General features: G+C 44.0%; 1 protein-coding gene and 1 long non-coding RNA gene across 3 annotated transcripts in view; one reads left to right on the forward strand and one right to left on the reverse strand.

The window, feature by feature from the left end:
* LOC128810986 (uncharacterized) overlaps positions 1–20,876 on the forward strand; it is a 59,274-nt gene that overhangs the window by 26,697 nt on the left and 11,701 nt on the right. The gene's annotated exons all lie outside the window — the stretch shown is intronic.
* SYNPO2L (synaptopodin 2 like) overlaps positions 5,826–20,876 on the reverse strand; it is a 33,823-nt gene continuing 18,772 nt past the window's right edge. Inside the window, exon 4 of the mRNA XM_053984204.1 lies at positions 5,826–8,161. Within this exon, the coding sequence (XP_053840179.1) occupies positions 5,826–8,161 (2,336 nt within the window). The remainder of the gene's footprint in view (positions 8,162–20,876) is intronic.

Consider the following 20,876-nt stretch of genomic DNA (forward strand, 5'->3'; position numbering starts at 1 on the left):
TAACTCAGAGCAGAACAGTGGCAACATCTAGTGGCCGTTGAAGCTATAGGTCTGTACTGTCGGGGAACAGCCTTGTCTTTCCTGTGTGCCACATGCTTCCCTGCTGTGCTCTTTGCTACATTCTCCTTCCATCGGGTGTGATTGTTTGGCAGTAGATATCTCTACTAGGCCCCCTACTATTTTCTGGTTTTAAACTCCTTTCTAAGGTGGGTACTGAAGGCCAGGTTAATCCCTAGGCTGCTACATAGCTGTTTAGTAATCCTTTGGTTTGGCAGGCTCCCACTTTTCAAAGTCTGTTTGTCTGGCTCCTTCTGACATGATCTGCTCTGAGAGGAAATGACTCTCACTTGAGAAGGTTGTAGAGGTTAACAGGGAATTTAATTAAGAGCCCTATATACAGTAACCATCCTGCAATGTGTCAAACCATCTGGAGCAGCTCATAATCCTACTATGTCAGATTTATTAAGCAAAACAAGATGCAGTCCTAATCTGCAGCCTGTGCATCTGTATACTCACTTTTCTGGGAGCTGTGCTTCTGGTTGGACAAAAGCTTAGGTTTGGCATAAGCAAATATTGCTGCCCCCTTCTGCATTTTCTGATGGCAAGTCAATCAGAAATTGCAAAAGGAATCGCTGCAAAAGGAAGTCCTCCTTGCAATTAAACTGAAAAACATCCGCCAAATTATACTTGGACAAATGTCCAGAGCCTGCAGTCTAGTCCTACAGCTGATCCCTAGCACTTTTGCTACGGATCCTAGCTGATCCTAAGCACTTTTGCAGTGCTTAGGAATTGCTATCTGTGAATAAGGTATGTCTGGAAAAGGCAACCTGCTAACACTTGTCCTAAACTGAACACAATGAACCTCTCAGGACCCAGAAATGGAGTAGACTTTAACATAAATTGGGTTAAGTTTAGAGTTAGAATTAGATTTGGAGCCTGGGAGTACAATGGGATATATTTGATTTTCTGACTGACTTGTTTTTCTGATATTTTGGTAAATATTAAGTTGAATTGTTCAATGCAAGTTTATATTTGGATTTATCAGAGCTGACCAACTTCCCCTGATACTGGATTTACAAGCAGAGGGTAGGGTTTAGGTTAGAACAGGCTAAGGGGCAGTGATGGGGCAGGCCAGCTCAGGCTGGTCTATAAATGCCTTCAACCTGTCAGTGAGTGAGTGTTTTATAGTCTGTAGTACCAAAGTTTTGGATCTCACTTAAGTTTTTGCTTGCATGGGGCTTTTTTAATGTATAGAGGCTTTAAGTCCAACCTAGGTGTTTTTATTGCTGAGACATCCCATCCTTTTTTGAACTCCTTATATTCTCTTGTCCTTAGCAGTTTGCAGTAGGTAGTGCTAAATGCATGTGCTGTACACATAGCAATTCCTCCTCGGTGCCAAGCAAAGAAAGTGACAAAATGCCACATGTAAAGTGCATATCACAAGTTTATTTCTCTGCACAAACAAATAGAAAGTGATTGTAAATTGGAAAAAAAAAAAAAAAAGACAAAACACAAAAGGAAAATAGGTATTTCCATAAACAAAGATGCCAACTCTGTTCATCTGGGGTCACATCTTTCATCAGACAGAGCACTGCTGCTGGGCTCCCATTTTCAGAGCACTGATGGGTCTCTTCTAGGAAAAGGGTTTTGTAGGGGGTGCTGGATATTATAATAGAAAGGGAGCATGTTCTTTACAAGAAACAATCTCGCCTCACACTGTGCTCATGTCTGGTATCAGGGACTCCTCATCACACCAGTCTCTTCTGAGATGGTTCCTCCCAGGTGCTGCAGGATCTTGAGGTTATCTCTGGTAAGTGTTCCCATATATTGAGAGGGAAGGGACTGTTACTTCTGAAGCAAAGATAAAACCCCTGAATTGCCATAGCTGCAATGTGTAGCCTGCAGCATGCTAGAGAGGAGGGATGATTCAAATCAGGAGGGCAGTTTCAAATCAGAGCCCATGAAGACATCTTGAAATACTTAACGAGGGAACACTGGGGTTTGGCCTACCACTGCAGCTTATAACTTAGCAGGTGGGAGCTAAAACTTCTCAAACAACTGTTTATGTCTGTGCTTGTTCAACAGCTGAGGAATTACATTTGGAGAGGCTCAAGACAAGCTTACATGTTTCAAAAGTGTTCCTTGTAACCTCACCTGTGACCTTTCTAGCAGGCCAGCCACAGTATTTTCATGAGCAGACATTAGCAGAGCTGCTTAAAGCCAACAGTAGATCAGTTTTCTTCTTTAAAACTTAACAGATACATCTCAGTATTATTTCTCATCTCATGCTACTTGCAGCTACAGACTTTATTTAGAATACACCACGAGCACTGTAGGCCTCATCTGCAACAGCATCTGCTTCTGCAGATCAAGTCCTGTGTCATCATAGGATCCAGAAAAGTTTGTGAGGGGCTGAAATCCATTAAACTACTTTGGTTTTGCTTCTAAACATAGATTTGAAGCAAGGATGTAAGTAAAATGCAGGATTCCCACCCTCCTGGTTCTTTTCCTTGCTCTTATATTTAATATTTGTTCTCCAGTCAAACCTAAATATTTCATTTCCTGCCCATTACATTATCAGAAATGATGGGGAAAATGCATTTATTCCACCCACTTGGATCATGATATCTAACATTGAATGGTGTTTGGCAATCACTCCTCAGCAGAAATCATTGTCTCCCGGAAATCTGGAGTGGGATCACCAAAATACTAAACCCATGCAATCTCCCTTACATACTAAGGCCAGACTTCTCTATTTTTCAAGTGACAAAATGAATTTCCTGAGACTTTCAGGCCCTGAGAGCACTTAACTTTAGGGGCCTGAGGGAAAGGAATACTGGAGTAAGATTCAAACTTTCTGAAGTTATTTCTTGACTGCAGAATTATGTTGAGTACCCTTCCTCTGGTCCACACAACCCCTCTCTACACCTGAGTTTGGTAATGCTTTCAGCCTGGGCTAGCTTGTCTGTCTAAGGCTAATGGATTAAATCACTAGCCAGGGACAGACAACACTCCACAAGATGAGAGACAAAGCTTTTGGAGCACTGCTACTTCTTGAGTTCCTTCATAGAGCTTTCCTAGATAAAACAGAAGATTCCTCCCTCCATGTTTGGGAAGAGTCACAGAGGTTGAGTTTGCACACAGGTCTCTTTTTTTCTTCTCTTTCTTTTTTATTTTAACTTTCTTTTTTTCTTTTTCTTTTTTTTTTTTTTCTTTTTTTTACTTTTTTTAATCTTTTTTTTTTTCTTTCAGAAATGCTGGCAATGCAATGCAGTACAGGATGAGTGAGAAAGCAATCATCTGAGATAGGTTTTATAGCATGGCTGCTCCACTTCACTGGAGCTAAGTGGATTCTGGTGATCTGAATTAACTCTGAGGTGATGATTTCTCCTAAGACATCCTCTCTGGGGCTTTTCAGGGACACAATCTCCTCATCAGTTCAGGTTGGCTGCTCCTATGTCATACAACCAGATGCAGCATCTCTTCTGACTCGGCCTCACCTTTGTCCATTAACTCAAGGTATAACCATGGCTTCTCTTACAATCCTCTCCCACAGCTGATAGTGTGCCAAGTAAGGTGTAAGTTCTGTCCTCCTCTCTTCCCAGCATGCTCATTATATGTTTCAGAGCCACCAGGAATGTACAAACACAGGTGTGCAAAAAAGTCCAGCCAGAGTGTGAAGGATTCAAAGGCAGAATTGTGAATAACTTCTCCTTTTCTCTCATTCTCTCCCTCCCAAGCTTGTCCAGGAGGAACAAGCTAGGTTTTCCGGCCTTCTTTTTCTTCATAGGAGAGCACATATGAAAAATCTCCAGGTGCTCACAGAGAAAGACTTTCAAGCCTCCAAGAAAAAGTAGAGCCCCAGCTATCATGAAAAAGCTACTCATCATAAGCCCCTGCTGTGCAGAGGAAGGCTGGCTTAGATTTAGCATGAAACAACACTAACTGCACTGCACACAGACTGCTTCAGACCCACTTGCATTCCTTTTTTTCCCTCCAGAACCTACACTTTTGTATATCCAAAGTTTGTCCAGTCAGGGAATGGCTACTGCTTGAAGCAGAGGAGCAAGTCTAATGAGAGGGAGACTTGTCTCAAGGAGAGAGGGCTATGAGACAGTCATTCTGCCTCCTGTGCACATTCCTAAGGGTTTTGCAAAAGCCTGGGCAACCCTGACCCAGAAAGAGGTGGCAGAGGACCTTCCCTGCAGCTGGGGCATCTGCTGTGTTTGGAGCCAGATTTCCAGGAGCAATGGTCTGCTTGTGGGATCACACTGGAAGAGTGGCAGCTGGCAAAGGAGGATCACAACCAGAAAGTAAATGGCCAGGGGGTGTGTAAACCAGGGTATAGATGACACGCACACACACATATACACAGTCCCTACTAAAATGCTGAATTCTTCCTTGGGAAGGCAGTGCTTTCTTCCTGTATGCCTGGAGTGTAGAGATTAAGTTGGAGGCTAGCCTGGGACATTCAAGGAATAACCAGCACTGTTTCCCCAGCATCACCAGCAAACTGAACTGTGTATATGTATATGAGTGCAGATCCTCTGGGATTCTCAGAGCACTTCAGTTTTTACCAAATAGGCCTCACAATAATACCTAAGTCGTTTTGTATGAAGTTTTACTTGTGACGTTCTGTTTTCCTGACCTCCACTTCCATGTTGAGAATGTCTGTAAAGGCCCCTCTGTTTTCCCCTCATCACAAAGCTTTCAGCAAGTTTTATGTCATGACCCATTTCTAATCTAGCCCCACTTCTGTCCTAAACTAAACCAAAAGATCACAAACAAATGCATATTCAGTCCTGCCTCATTTTAAAGTCAACTGTACCTTCTCCTATGCAATCCACCTTTCTACTTACAGCATCCATATCTTGTTCAGTGGGACTGATGCTGCAGGGTCTTTCTTTGTGCCAACTAGACACTGCCTGAGCTTAGCTTTGACTTTGTGTATCCTCAAAAATGGATACTTCCTTCTGCAGTTCCCGCAGCTAGTGATAGCCCCATCAAATTCCCTCAAAGTCCCTCTTTGGCAAACTATTTCCAGACCTGATATTGCTAATTAGTACCACCTAGGATGACTCTCCTTTTTACCCCCGGCCCTGGTGACTGGAGGAACAGGCACACATGGCCACTCTTGGGCACAGGCCACACTGCCCACATGTGCATGGGCATGGGCAAACACCACTGCTCACTCTGCTCACTCTGCCTTCTTTCCCATGCCCCCACAGAGGGAATTCTGGGAGAAATGTCCCAGGTGAGGCCCCACTTGTCCTTTCACTCCCTGCTGAGTGTTGCTATGTGCATGTGTGTGTGCACACATGAGTGGATGTGTACAGATTGGGAGGCTCAGAGAAGAGCAGTCTCATGGGAAAGCTGGGGCTTCTCTTCTGTAATCCCACCTCTCACACTTTTCTTCCTGGAAAGCTCTTGCCTCCTAGTTTCCTTCCATGCAGAGGTGACTCTAAAGCTCTTGGGAAAGGAAAACTACTGCTTCATGTGTGTCTCCATGTGAGATAATCTCTGCCATTCACCCCCTCTGGAGGCGAGTTTGCTGCTGTGTACAAGTTCCCAGTCTTTGTGTACCACACATGTGCCCTCTCTCCACATTCCTCCTCCTGCTGTAGCCACAGCCAGTAAGCCTTTCCATGAAGCATCCCATCTGAGACCAAGGGGAGGCTGGGGAAGGGGGTGGTGCAGAAGGGCAGTAATTTTTGAGTTTTTTTTTCTTCATTTTGTGTCACTCATCCCAATGTACTGAGCTGACATGAAAGACAAACAAGCGCTATCTCTGTGGGGCTGCAGAAAGGATGGCAGGGGTGCCTGCCTCAGTGATGGCCAAAACTTGGCCTCCACACATTGGCCTGCATGCCTGTTCTTGCTGGGGAGAATTTGGGCCTGGCCACCTGAAACCGAGAGGCAGGGGCTGAGTTTGGAGGAGGTCCCTGTCCCACCTGTCCAGGCTCTGGGGAGCTCTGATATGGCTTAGGGGAGGGGCTGAGCTCCACCTGGAAGGGTGCTGGTGTAGCAGGGGCAGAAGAGGCCATTTCTGTTCTCCACAGTGGCTCATCCAGCGTGGTGGCTGAGCGGGGCATAAGCACAGTGGGTGCCAGGCTGCTGGAAGCTGGCATGGGAGCCGGAGTGGAGAAGCGACGAATCTCCTGGGTCTTGGCTACTTTCACAGGGACCTGCTTGGCTGCCATGAAGGATGAGCTAGCCTGTGGGGTTGGCTGACCAGGACTAGTCTGAGTGCTGGGGCTTGGGGGATCCCCAAAACAGAACATGGCTGACTTCAACTGATAGGGCTGGTGGCGCATTACATCAATAACCTTGATCCCTGATTTCTGGCCAGGTGCCTTTTTCACTTTGCTCTCTGCTTTGCTAGCCTGAGATTTGCTGGCTGCCAGGGGATAGAAAGGGGAATGCATTGGGTTGTAAGCTATTGGAGGGGGAGCCCGGATGTTTGGCGAATATTTCCAGCATGAGGGTAGAGAAGGGGATGGAGAGGGGGTCCTAGGCTTGTACTCTGGCTTTGGTGTTGTTTCCACCACAAATTTGTCCATGCGGCTCTGGCGTTTGGCAAAGAGCTCTGCCCCCTTGCCTTTAAGCTGAGGCATGTCCTGGGCCCCATTTACCAATCCAGCATCTTGCTGAGGCTTGGGGGCCACAGGAGGTGGGGTCTTGAACTTGCGGCCTGAGGACTGCATGAAGTTGCAGGCCTCAGCACCCAGGCTGAGGAAGTCCTCCTCAGGCCCAGACTCAAAGCCTGCTGCAGGGTGGTCACCTTTTGGCTTCTCATCCAGGTTCTGCACCAGAGACAGGAGCTCAGGGTTGGGTGAATTCTTCTTCTTCTCCTCAAGCTTACTGAACATGGGTTTCTTGTTGCCCCGTCGGCGAGCCTCCTGCAGGATGCCTGTGCGGGGAGCTGGCACAGCAATCCTCTGCTCCCTGGAGGTTAAGGGCTCTGAAGGAGGTCGTGGCATTGCTGGAGTGACAGCAGGAGAAGGCTGTTTTGGCACAGGGGAACTGCTTCTCATGTGCTGTGATGGTGCTGGACTAATATACAATGAAGAAGAGGCTGTTCCAGGGACTCGTGGCTGGGATGCTGCAGAGGCCATATCCCCTCCTGGCTTTGAGGGAGTTGACAGAAAGATAGAGGTGGTGGATGTCCGGGCAGTGTTGGCAGAAGGCTTGATCTCTGAAGCGCTTCCTTCCCCTTTTGGCTGTGACTGCAGTGGTGATGTTGGTCTTCCTGGTGCAGGAATATACAGAGATGTGGAGGAGCTGATTGGACCACGCTGTGTTGGCACTGGTGCATTGGCAGGTGCTCCTGGAACCAGAGGTGAGAAAGGGGGAACCACAGTGCTTTGCCCACCCAGACTTTCAGTGGGTTTTTTGGGTGCAGGTGGCCTAAAGATGACAGAGGATGTTGCTGGACGCTGGCCAGAAAAGCCAGGAGTAAAGGGCCGTGCAGACCTGTTGAACATGCTTGTTGAACTTGCAGAGAAGGGGTCGGGGGTGCTAGGGGGAGGAGGGAAGGAAGTGGGGCTGGGAGCAGTCAGGAGCTGAGTGGGGACAGTGGCTGGCTGCTTGCTGGGCACTTGCACAGCTTCCAGGTGGATGCTGAGGGGCACATTGTCTGCCTTCTCTGGCACAGGCATGTCTCCGTTCACTGTGCCCTGCTTTGGCTGGGCAGCTGGGGCAAGCTCTGGGCTCTTCTGCACTGGAGTTTTCTCAACTGTGTACTTCCCAGCCCGTTCCCTCTGCTGCTCAAATAATCGTGCTCCTTTACCTGAGGCCTCACTCAAACCTTTTTGCTTCTCTTCCTTCTGTTCAGAGTCAGATTTGGATTTTTCAATGTCTAGGTAAGTATTGTCCCAGTCTGAATGGTTAGTTAGGCTTCGGGCATCAGAGAAACCTTCCTCATCAAATTCAGATTCACTAGTTGGAAAAACTCCGTCTTCCTCCTCGTAGGAGCGGTCTTCGTCAACACTGCCAAAGCTTACCAATGTATACTTCTTAGCCCTCTGCCTGCGTTTCTTAAACATCAGCACCCCCTTGGAGTGGGGGTTGGGTGCATCTGTCAGCAGGGATGCAATGGTTCTGCACTTGGTTTTGGCTTCTTTCACATTCTTCTCCTGGATGCTTTCGTGGCGGTGGAGCTCTGAAAGAGATAGAAAGAGGCACTCAGAGAAATCAGAAAAGGTTGGGTGGGCAAAGGTGGACAGTGAAATGGTTATAGGTGTTCTAGTGCACATAAGAGGAAATACACCCCTTGGCCTTCTTTTTCATTCCACTTTTGCTGATGATAAAAACTGTCTTTATAAAATCTGTCTTTATAAACTGTTGGTAGAAATTCAGGAGCAGTTTTCTCTTTCCCTGCAAGCACAATAGAAGTCAATGCAGGTGTGGGGAGGGAAATCCTCCCACTGATGGTCTAAGTTTCCTCATCAGACCTGAGATTTCCTATTTCTGAAGCATGTGAACAAGAGTCCCTGACATTTTTACAGTGCTTTCCCTTGCTTGTCGAAATTTTTAGCATTTATTTATCACCCTGATGGTGGAGCCCTGCTTTCTGTAGCTGTTCCTCCTACCATATAGAGGACTGGATGTGTGCAAAAGGAGAGGTGCTCTGCAGGCACAGCAGGGCTGCTCCTGATCTAAGCCCTGCAATGTCAGCTACAGTCAGTGTTGTGCAGCAGCATTGTGTGTAGGGCTGTTTGCTGCTCTGCAGCAGCCCTGTCACTGCAGGAGGCAAAGGAAGCATGATTTCATCCTTGCTGCAGTCTCTTCCTTGTGCCCCATGCCTGGCAAGGAAGAAGAGTATTTGCTCCTGAGCAAGAATCCCAGATCCCCACAACTGATCAGCCAGACCAGAAGGAAATCCAGTTAGACAGGCTTGCTTGGAAAAGACAACACCTGTTGGGACACTGGCATGAAATTGTGGGATAATAATTTTCCACCTGCTCTGCGGTCAGTAAAGCCCCAGGGAGGAACACTGTATCCTCTGTCTTTGTGTGCAGGGAAAGCAGGTGGTGAACAAGATTCAATAGCAAAACCAGACTTGTCTGCCCTAACAAAATTATGGACATGCTTTGAATCACTGTTGAAGTGACAGAAGTCAGCATTAACCTTGCACAGAAAAAAAAAACCTCACATACCTAAACAACAGACTAATTTGTGATGTCTTTCATTTCACCCTTTCCTATTGTCTTTTTCCCAGCATGATAGTGCAGATGAAACAACCATCCACTGTACACATCTAATAATTTGACAAAAAAAACCCACCTTGTCCAGCCCTGACATTCCCAAGAGAGATGTAATAAATTCTGCTGTGAGGAGAGGAGAGGAGAGGAGAGGAGAGGAGAGGAGAGGAGAGGAGAGGAGAGGAGAGGAGAGGAGAGGAGAGGAGAGGAGAGGAGAGGAGAGGAGAGGAGAGGAGAGGAGAGGAGAGGAGAGGAGAGGAGAGGAGAGGAGAGGAGAGGAGAGGAGAGGAGAGGAGAGGAGAGGAGAGGAGAGGAGAGGAGAGGAGAGGAGAGGAGAGGAGAGGAGAGGAGAGGAGAGGAGAGGAGAGGTGCAAGGCAGTGCTGAGTGATGGTGTTAGCTCAAGAGATGATGGAAGCTGCTCAGTCCTCTCAGGATCTCACTTCTGATCATTTTACCACAAAGCATTCATTCAATGTGCACCTGTTAATGTCACAAAGTCACCTGCAGTGAGGGACAGGGAACTTAGTTAAGAAATCTACTAGTTTTCCTGAGGACTGCAGTCTCCCAAAACCTTTCTAGTCTCCACAATTGTGGCAAGTGTCATCATTCCATATTACATCAGTGTAACCACAGCAGAAAGAGCTTCCCTTTCCCACCCCATGCTGAAAATAAAGTGTTGATTTGCAAAGCAGTGATCCTTCCAGGAGGCTCTCAAAGTTTGCAGCCATTCCATAGCACATGCTGCTGCTTTGGGATTTCAGCAAGGGGAATTCTGTGGTTTGAGATCACTTCATGTGGATGCACAGTCCATTCCTCTCCTTTGCATCCAGAACTAGAAACAGGAAAAGCAATGCTGAAATGGCTCATTATTTGTACTTGCATTTGCAAAGTGAAGGCTCTTTGCAAAACTTTCCTTACAGAATAACTCCACCTTGCTGAACCAAGACTGAAGTAGTGTCCAGGTTTTTGTGTAGATTTAGTGTTCTTCAGGACAGTCACAGACTTGCCCTCGAAGACCTGCTCTCCATGGTAGAAACAAACTACAGTCCCTGAAGGTCTGCCCATTTCATTTACAAATCTGCATGCCTGTGTCTCTAGGGATTTTGACAATGGAGAAAATAAGGGAAGTTGCTACAAACAACCTTACTACAAGCTACACCCACCTGTTGGTATTTTGCTTCTAAATTTACAAGGAGAAAGAGCAGCACCACAGAATTTTAGTCAAGTGCAGAATATGTAAACTCTGGCCTGAGTGACTCACAGGAGGATTTCTAGCATCAGGAGCTAACAGATAGGGAGCAACACCATTCAAAGTAATGTCTGCACAGCCCTTTCTGACAGCAGACTACCATAGAAGTGCCAACTCTAAAGTCTGGGCTAGAAAATACTGTCAGAGAAAATGTAACAGAAGATGGTCTTGGCTTTAACTCCACCAGCTTGTAGTCCTAGCTCAGCATTAGGATTCATGTGCAACTTCCCTAGAAAGCACTGTCCTGTGCTCTGAAGGAGCTGGCAAATAGGGCCCTCTGGGACCTGCTTCTCACCTCCCTCTTTTCTTCTTCCTGCCTTTCTCCTCATCAAAGGCTAAGGCACACAACTAATTACACCAGTCATCCCAACAGAAAAATGGTAATTTAAGCCACAATCTTCCACAACAGTTTAAGAAAAAAACAGGAAGAGAAATCTTCCTAAGATGACTTGTAGAAGGTAAAGAGCAAGAATGAAATTAGAATAGGCAAAAGAATGGGGTAAGGAGAGTAGACTAAAAAAAGGAGAAGAAAGGAAAGAAGGAAGAAGAGAAGAGAAGAGAAGAGAAGAGAAGAGAAGAGAAGAGAAGAGAAGAGAAGAGAAGAGAAGAGAAGAGAAGAGAAAAAAAAGAAAAAAGAAAAAAGAAAAAAGAAAAAAGAAAAAAAAGAAAAAAGAAAAGTACCTGCATAAGGCTGATCCAAGCTTGAGAAAGTAGAGTCCAGACCTGGAGAACTGGGCATGTCACAAAGCCCGTTTAATTCACAACTCCCCATAAACAGAAAGAGAGGCAATGAGAGACGAGCAAAGCAAAGCTCTTCTGGAGCAGAACCAAAACTCTGAGATCTCCAGGCTCTTTGCTATCAGTCCACAAGCCTTTTAAAGCCTCTCTTTTGTCTCATAGGCTTTGCTGCTGAAATCCATGAGGTCACTTTGTCTATTTTTGTCTTCATAGCTTCATCACTGAGCAGTGTGATGGACATTGTCACCTGGCACTTAAACTTATTCTTTCCCCCTCCCTGTACTCTCTGTAAGGAGAAACTCCTATTTTTTATTTTAAAATAAGAAAATATACTCTATATTGTCACAGCTTCTATGGTGCAAGCTTCAGGTTAGAAGGGTGCAAGCTTCAAGTTAGTGTTACCAATGCCTCAATGGCCAGCATTTCTGCGCCAAAGAGCCCTTCAGAGAGATAAAACTAACACAGTGTGCATGTCCAACATGGAGAGGCAGAAGAAATCTGTGCAGGAGGAAAATAACTTTCCTTGCCTGAAACTCCCAGAGAGCACTCAGCTCCAGGTAAAGAGAAAGAAAAGAGAGAGCAGAGGCTTTCCTGTGTATATCAATTTTCCATGTCTGAGGAGAACCAGTCCATGATTCAGATCTCCATTGTGTACACAACTGAAGAACATTTAACAGAGGAGCATTAGGATTCTGGATGCCTGCAGTGAAGTTTAGCTGAATTAAAACACCAGAGGCTGTTACCTTGAAAGTGTGGTTGTGCCCAGGGAGGGTGATGGAGAGTTTGGAAACCAGGGAGTGGTGTTTTGGCAGCACCATTCAGAGCTCCAGCACAGGAGACTAAGAGGTGTTGAAAGATGAGATGCTGATAGTGAGGACTGTGGTGGATGGGAAGGAAGGGAATAGATAGTGCTGGAAAGTCTGCAAATCTCTGCAGCTGTGGCCTGCTCAGCATCTCTTGACACTTTGTCTAGGTCCTGTCTTACCAATCCTTTCTGTACTCAAGCAATAGCTCCTGTGAGACAATCCCAGAGCTGTGGCCAAGGGACACCTTCCCATGAGTCTCCCTCCCAGCAGCCCCAGCCTTAGCAATTCTGTAACCTTGGCAGACAATCTCCAACATTAGAGAGTGTGGAAAAATGAAGGTCTGACCATACATGCTGAAATCCAGCAGCCATCACTGCACACCAAGAAGACAACTCCCACAAGGCAACACTGCTGTACAGAGACCTGTCATGTGTCATACAGAGGCTCTTAGAGCAAGAGCAATGAAAGTGGTTCAGTCTCTTCTTTGATGAATATTTACACATATAGGGATATATGTATATATATGTCTCTTTTGGGAAACCTTGTAATATTGATACATAGCATTGGAATGAAAATACAGCTCTGTCTCTTGTAAGAACATTCAAATGGAATTGATTAAAGAGTAAAAGGAAGGGTTATGAAACTCTCATAAATTCTGTTGGTGTGATGAATAATTTCTATAGAAAACATTTTATTAATTTCTAAAGAACTTATTTCATGTACACACTGAATTCTGTTGGAAAGAATCCACAAAAAGGAAAAATTGCTATTAAGCAAAGCCTATGGAAGTTTTCCTCTTAACTAAGTTTCACTGAAGTGAAATTATTTTTGTTACTAATTACAGTAAAGAGAAGTGTAAAAAGTATAAATCTTTTCAAGATCAGGCCTTACTAAAATAAAGCATTTTAATGCCCAGGTAAGCTACTGAACAAGCAGGCTTACATGAGGTCAGATACTGTTCATATTCTCTAGGAAACAAACAATGGTAAATTTTATTACCAAGATCAAATTCTAGAAAAGCCATTACTATAGAAAATAAGGTACTCTGCTACTTCTAGAGATAAAGAGCTTGTTCCTCTGTGATGAAATGCTACTTGTCAACTGCTTTTTTCAGATGGGGTCACCTCAAATTTTGTTCTTCCAGCTATTTATGCTAGACAAAGTCATTTTTCCATGGCTAAGGTTGCAAATATCTCAGTAAGCCATTAGAGGCTACAGACATCTCATACTTTACATACCTGAAGTTCTTTCAAAATAAGATTTGGATAGGTTATATTGACCTTCTTAATATTTCCCTGTTGAAAGTTTCAACCTTTAAAGCTTTGATCAGTGTTTAAATTGCAAACAGTTAAGCAGAGGAGTAGATATTCTTTTACTTCAAAGTAAAGGTAAAACTCTTGAGATAGGAAATATTTGCCATTCTTGGATATTTGCACACTTCCATCACATAACCTGTGCATAATATAAAACATAGATATGGCTTCAGCTCCAATTTAGGATGCTACAGACAAATGCTACAGTCCTACTCAAGTCTGCAACACTTTATCATGTATCTGAGGTTAAATAGTTATAATATTTATCAAACCAGTGTTTCTTCTTTTAAATGGCTAGTGATTTTAAGTGTGCTGGTGAGACACTGCCCCACTGCAATCTCCTGGTTTTGGAAAAACAGAAAGAAGCAGGCTTTTCTGAAGGTAAGTTAACAGCCCAGGGGAAAAAACATGCTCAGTAATTCTGTAGATTTTTGACCATTCTTAGCCATACTGCTATTGGAGAGCTCTGTTAGGCAGAGAGGCTGTAGAGACATCACCGTGCATGGCTGCAATATCTTAGTCTCATGGTATCCTGCTGGAGACTTGAATAGCTTGGTCATTCAAAAAAAATCTCTCAGCTGGGTGACAGTTTGCCCTTCCTTCTGAGCTGGATGGAAAAGTAAGTGCAAAAGTGCAAAAGGTAGCACACATGGCCAGTTCTTCTGTGCTGACAGCTCACACCTGGGCCCTGGATATTCCCTACATAGCCTTCTCCCAAAGGAGAACTTTCTTTTGCCAGGACAGCACCTGTTGAATGCACTAGTGAATCTTTCTTTTGCAGTTTTAACCCAATTTCCTATGAAAGGTTTATGCAGTCAATGCTGCATGCCTTTTGATCTTACCCATTTCATGCTAATAGCTTTTGAGTCCATTTGCTACTTTTAAGAGTCTGAAGTCACAAAGATACAATGCTCCAAAGTTTACATGGAAATAGGAGGCTCAGCAGAGGAGAGAGACCCCAGCATAGGAAGTGAGAAGCCTGAGTGCAGTCTTAATTAGGCATCAAAAACTGGAGAACACACATACACACACACACACACACACAAATGCTTTCTCATTTTGAATGTGAGAGACAGACATCAGACAGATTTGCATTTACTAGACATGAGAGAATGAGTTATCAAATACAAAACATAAATTAAAAGGATGCCAGGATCTGCTAAGTCTGCTGCTTACAAAATTGCTTGATGTCTGACAGCAGGATACCACTGATTGATTGTGTCTTTGTCTTTCAGTCTATCTAACATCTACTCCAGTAATACAGACAAGTATCTGCTCACCATCTCACTATGTGGACTTGATTAATCCACTTGCCATATAGTCTCATTAACCAGTTGATTTTAGTCATTTTCTGCAACTATTCAAGCTCCTGCTACATTAAAAATTCTAGCCTTTCATGAGACAACTGTATATATTCCATGTGTTATGTCATCTGCCAATTAATACATAGCAATCTCCACTGAATCCTCATGACACCCATTGAAAATGGTATTATTGCTATTTCCTGTAACTACTTTCTAGGTAAAACACCCAAGAGAAACAAGCCACATTTACAAAGCTTCACTAGCAGGAATTAGCATCTGAAAAAAGCAGATAGGAAGACAGTAGTGGTGTACCTGGGAACACTTTTGAGCTCCTCAATCCAGGTACCCCCCCTCCCTCCCCTGTGTCCCCCACACACCTGGGTTTCTCTGGGAAGAAACACCAGAGAAAAGCTGCAAGGTGTCTCAGCTAGGTTCCAGATCTGAATAACAGCAGTTTTGGGCTTGTTCCGTCTAGATGCAGCCAGAGGGTAAGATCCACTGACAGAAGAGAAGAGGGTTGGGATTTTTTTATCATCTGTCTCCTTGCCAGTCATATAACATTGAGGTGGAGAGGACCTTTGATTGACCTTAGTGTTTAAAGCTCTGAGGGTGAAAATATAGAGGTAGTCCTCTTAGATTCAGAAGGCCAGTGAAACACTACCACCAACTTAGCCAGTTAGCTCATCTGACATCATGAACCATTAATAGTTATGTTTTCTGTTCTATTCTTAGCCAATTGTGTGGTCACCTTACGGTAGTCCTATCTCATCCATATTTCTCTCATTGGAAAAGTCATGTGGAACTGTATCAAGTATCTTATAGAAGCCAGTATATGCTGTGTTCACATTATTCCTTCAGCCGTGAAGTCTTATCTTACTGAGCAGGTCAAAGACTCTTTCTACTTTTTATTAGTCCATGTTGATTTTACTTTTCATTTTGTTTTCTGCAAACATGCATGAAAAAACTACTTCATGCACCTAACTGAAACAAAATGATTTTTTTTTTCTTATTGTCAGAGCCTATGTGTGCTAGAAGAGTATATTCTTGGTCTTTTTCCCTGAGACCCTTCTCATTATTCCAAGGTAGTTGGCAAGGACTGAGGACCATTCTGATACAAGTTTCATTAATTCCTTACATTTGATCTCTACAGAGAAGCTGACTCAGCCTTGTCCTTTCAGTATAGTCAGTGTATCAAGATTTTCTGAATCTACTCGCGCCCGTTTCTGCTCCTGTTTCTTTCTGCAAAGAGTAAGATTCTTAGTTAATGTAAGTAGATACTGAAGACAGTAAAGCTTTACATATTTCCCAACAAACTGATGTCCCTTCCTATGATGGGTTTAAGTGAAACTGAAGAACAAGTATTAGCCAGGCTGACAGCTTTCTCCTTCCTAGCTATAATTTTCTCTCACTTCTCTTGAGTAATGGCTGTTGTTTAATCACTCCTTGTCAAAGTCCTTTTATGCCTCACCCTTTTATGCCTCTCCCTCATACATCACTATCACTTTGTCTCAAAAACATTTCAGTGTTGTCCCTGAGAAGACTTGTCCCTACCTTGTCAGCAACCTTGTCCCATATCACTTTCAGAACTGATGGAAACAACTGGATGGGGAAAGGGATTCCTGTTGTCTGTTTACATTACAAATTCTTTCAACTAATATGTCAAAACCCTGGAATCTAAAACTACCAGCTTGGTTAAGATAGTCTGTGGGGTTGTGTGTATAGCTGTTTCAGTGTGCTAATTGCTCTAATCACCTTTATGATCTGAGCTATTGGCAAAATTTTGATTTAATGCCATTGTTCCCCATCAGCCTTACACATCCCAAGTCAGAGTAGAAGTGCATGTGCAAGGCCAGGCTATGTTAACTTAACATATGAGACAACACAGTCTGAAAAATCACTAACTGGGGCTCTGCAAGGACCATGGAAGTGTCAGCTTGGAAGCAAACTCTGATACTGCTTCACAAGCAGCAGGATGATGAATGACCTCTGATCATGTCTGAGAACTGTGACCCAGAGTCAGAGTCCCTGTGCTGACAATAATAACATAGAAGTAATGTCTGAGTAACTGATAGTTTAAAAAAAGGTGCTTCAAATGATATCTCATATAGTAGAAATACTAGGACAAATGAGAGTATACACCTTTTCATTTCAGGGATTGCATAGTTTTCCTCTATACATCTTCAAATGCTAAAGATCTTTCCCCTCCAGAGAATATTATCTGCAGAAAGATTTATCTTGATCTAGCACATATTCAGCTAAATTTGTGTCTTTGTCAGGCTCTGGGGCAGCAGGTTTGCAGTGAGGTGCAAAGGTAGAGCAGAGCAGAGCTCTATCAGCTTTACTTCCAGTGCTGTAACCCACAACATCCTCATTGAAATGCTGGACAAGAGTGATGCCTGAGGCAATGATTCTGGAGGTCTCCAGTAAGAATACCTGAGGAAGATGGCAAATTACTTGTGACAATTATGAGATGACTCAAGAAAGAATGAAAAATTCATCCATGCTAGCCAAGAGAGACAACAGCAGTTTATAATCTGGCTTCTGCCCTGTTAATATATCAGCCTGAAAATATTACCTCTGCTTTCCATAGAAGGACATAAACTGAAGGAATAAGATCAAATGTTGTACTCATGCCTAAAGGTAGAGAAAGAGGGCTCTAGATTCCTGGTGTTTATCTCTCTGTAGTCTTTAATAAACGCCTTCCAAGTGGCAGAGAATTCAAAGATGAATGAGTTATTAAGTGGGGTTTCTTAAACAAACACATACAACTAGACTGCTACTGCAGTGTATGGGAACTGATTTCCCAAGCGGAAGCAATTTCCAGTTTCATGTGTGCTGAAATGAGATCAGTCTCTCCATCTGTGATTCAACCATGGAAGCTGTTGTCCTTGTTTTCCGAATGGCTGGCTGCTCATTGAGTGGCAAGGGCCAAGGGTGATTCAGCATGGCTTCACATTGCTAGGAACACACTTCTGTAAGATCAATAGTTCAGGCAATTAATTTTAATCTCCTGGTCTAAGCAGAATGCTTTTCTATTTTACTTTAAGGCATGTAGGATGTAGTAGTAGTAGTAGGCTATTATCCTAAACCTACTGGTCTCCCAGACTGCAGTGAATGACAAAACCAGTAAGTTAGTCTAACAGTCACATAACTGTGATCATTAGAGTTACAACTGTCAAAGCTGAAAGCCAAATAGAAAATGTGGTGCAATAACTTCAAACTGCCATTCAGATACTTCATCTTGTTCACAGCCCCTGTGGCCTATACCAGTTGTAACGGGCTGAGAGATGGCTTGCTGCACTCACCCTCTCTGCGGAGAAACGTGACTGCAGTCACTCTTAGAAGAGGTAATCTCTATGACCTGCTGATGAACAGACCACTTATTTATAAGCATCCTGTCTTTTCAAGTGATGCTGCTGTACATCCGCTTTGAACAAGAAGGATTTCCTTTTCTGATATGGAATGTAGTAACTTTGATGACTCTGCACAGGCAGCCAGGCCCATATAAAGCAGAGGAGGAAATTTCCCCACCCAGTTTTCCCTCCCTTCCTCTACCATACATGGAGAGGTTCTTGAATCCTAGGAACTAAAAATAGTTCAGCAGATAAGTTTAAATTAAGATATTTTGAAACACTTCTTTCACTGACATAGTGTGATAGCAAGTTAGGAATAGACTGCTGTCCTGGTATGTCTATCCTATTTCCAGTTGTGAGAAAGGCTGAGCCTTTTGTCCTGTGCGATGATTTAGGATGGGGGTGAAAATACAGTGCACCTCAGAGAGCACAAGTGGCTGAGAAGAAGCAACCCTGGCTAAAGATGGATCCCAAGCCTCTGAAGGTGGGGTGAGAAGAGAAGGACACTGCAGAACCTATGGGAAACCAAAAAACATCACCTGCAATTACTTGTGACAACTATAGTCTGATTCTCCCTGCCACAAGCTCTTGCTTTCTGCTAACCTCCTGAAACTAATGTAGATTTTTAAATTTGTATTTTCTGTCTTTCTGTCTCTTCCTTTTCTTCTGCACTATGTAAGTTGCACATAAATCATCTGAGGAAGGGACTTAGCTTGGCCCTTTACAGGGATGTCAAACCAAGGGCCTAAAGATCCCCAGTTTCCCCAGGGATTAATCACCTCTCAAAAAAGAGAAATGTACATTTTTAGTGGGAAGGAAACAAATTCATACTTATATTTCTACAGATTAGGCAAAATACCAGCTGTTCACAAACATGACTGTTCAGTAGTTCATTTAAAATATAGCAGAGTCCCAGTTTGCTGGCTGCTCTCTTACCCCACTGAGCAAAACACCAGGGTGCATAGAAGCCACTGGGTAGTGATGCAGACTGAAGTTTTTTACTTGTAGGGCAAGTTCCCCTGCATTTGGGTGATGTGTGGCTCCCCACAGTGCCCCAGGAGTCTGCACCAGTAATGCTCTGAGAGGGTTTTAAGCAGGCACATCCAAGTCATGTGTCCTGTGGAGATCTGGGATGATATACATGCTTATCGCATAGGCTAAGAAAAATTAGTCAATACAAATGTGCAAATAGAGCAAGAACTTTGGAAGGAGAGAGGCCCAAACCTCACTGCAGGGGCTGTTGGCTCTCTAAGGAGCTTTAAGGCCTTGTGTCTTTGCTGGGGAAGAAAAAGCACAGCTCAGCAGCTGATGACATGCAGGACATCATGGTGGCATCGTCAGCTGCTGCCATCTTGATCTTGAGCTGTTGGTACTTGCCATCACACTGTGTTCTGCTCCTGGAGTCAAAGCTTTGCTTAATGTAAATAAGGGAGCTCCATTTGCTCCCATGTTACTGTGATGCAAAGCAGGTCTCAAACAACAGCATCACCTCCAGCAATTACCACGTGATTTATATCCTCTAAGGAAAGCAGGGAAAGCAGCTGTACTTCCCAGGTGTTAGTGGAGTTACTGCAAAAAAATACATGTACTGGAAAAATGTTCATCAGATGAAAATGAAGAGAAAATGCCTCAGTAACAACCAGAACATAAAGAGTGATTGCCCATCCTGGTACAACTAGGAAAGATGGTGAGGGAATACGGAAAGCACTTCCTCATTTCATTGATGATCTTGAGGACAATACATAGTCAGCACAGATCAGATTTTCTAACACCATCAGAAACAAAGGAAAGTCATACAGGAAAGGGGAGACAGGGGAGCTGAGTCCACTTGCCTATGATCTGGAAAGCTCAGAGCTCTGGAGCACACACTGTGAGGACAGAAGTCTACAAAAGTTCTAGAGATAGGAGGTAAAGAACAAAGCTACAGGAAACCCAAGAGCTGGTAGCAGTAGCAGTGTTACTGAGATCCTTGCAGGGCAACAGAGAAGTGAAGAATGTCAGTTGCTACTCTTGGTGGTGTGCAAAAGAATTAATATGTATCGCTGTTCTTTTTCTGGGATGTTAGTTATTCATATAGAGGTCTGATGTTTCTAAATACTCATCTAGAAATAATGTACCTGCAATTCCGTTTGCTTGAGGTGGAGGGACAAGTGGGAAAGGGAATCAGTCTCTGGAGCTTAAAAATGATCGTGAAAAGTTAGAAAGAATTAAAATAAAGGACAAGAGAAATACCCCCAAAACTGAAGTAAGCATCAGAGCAGACATGACAAAGTAGTATATTCCAGGAAGAAAGGATAAGGAACCATCTGGGGAATAGTCCCAACAAAACAAAAAGCAGTTTTTCACATTCTTACAGTGCAGTGGTGGGAGCTGAAGAAGGCTGTGGCAAGGCAAGGAGGGTGTATTAGCAGATGCACTGGGAATATATTTAAATAATGCTTCAAAAGGCAGCCATCTGTTCAGGTATTCACACTGGCTTTTAAATGTCTCCTGCTTATATATTAATACTTAGGCTCTCAAAACTGATAGTCCAAGTCACTTCCTGGAGCTAAGTCAGGTTTTAAAACCCTGCCTGACTTCTAAACCATTATTTTGCATTCCTGTTTAGCGAAACCCAGGAGTGTCTATGTCCCAGTGTAGGCTACTGTGCTATGGATATTGCTAAGGAAAGGCAGAGGAACAGAGCTTCAAATGCTGCTGTCTCCATGGGAGCCTAGAGCAGCTGTAGGAGCTGGAGCAATGCTAGCCAGACATCCTCACCAAGGCTACACCTTTCTGGCAAGAGATGCTCTACCATCTCCTCCCATGCCAGTCCAAGCAGCCTCCCATGGAGCCAGTGCAGCTCAGCAGTCCCCCATCCTCCAGCTGTGTTTATACCCATGTTTATTCCAGGTATCGGTGTTCTTTAG

Source organism: Vidua macroura, chromosome 8, assembly GCF_024509145.1.
Source record: "Vidua macroura isolate BioBank_ID:100142 chromosome 8, ASM2450914v1, whole genome shotgun sequence".
Classification (NCBI taxonomy): domain Eukaryota; kingdom Metazoa; phylum Chordata; class Aves; order Passeriformes; family Viduidae; genus Vidua; species Vidua macroura.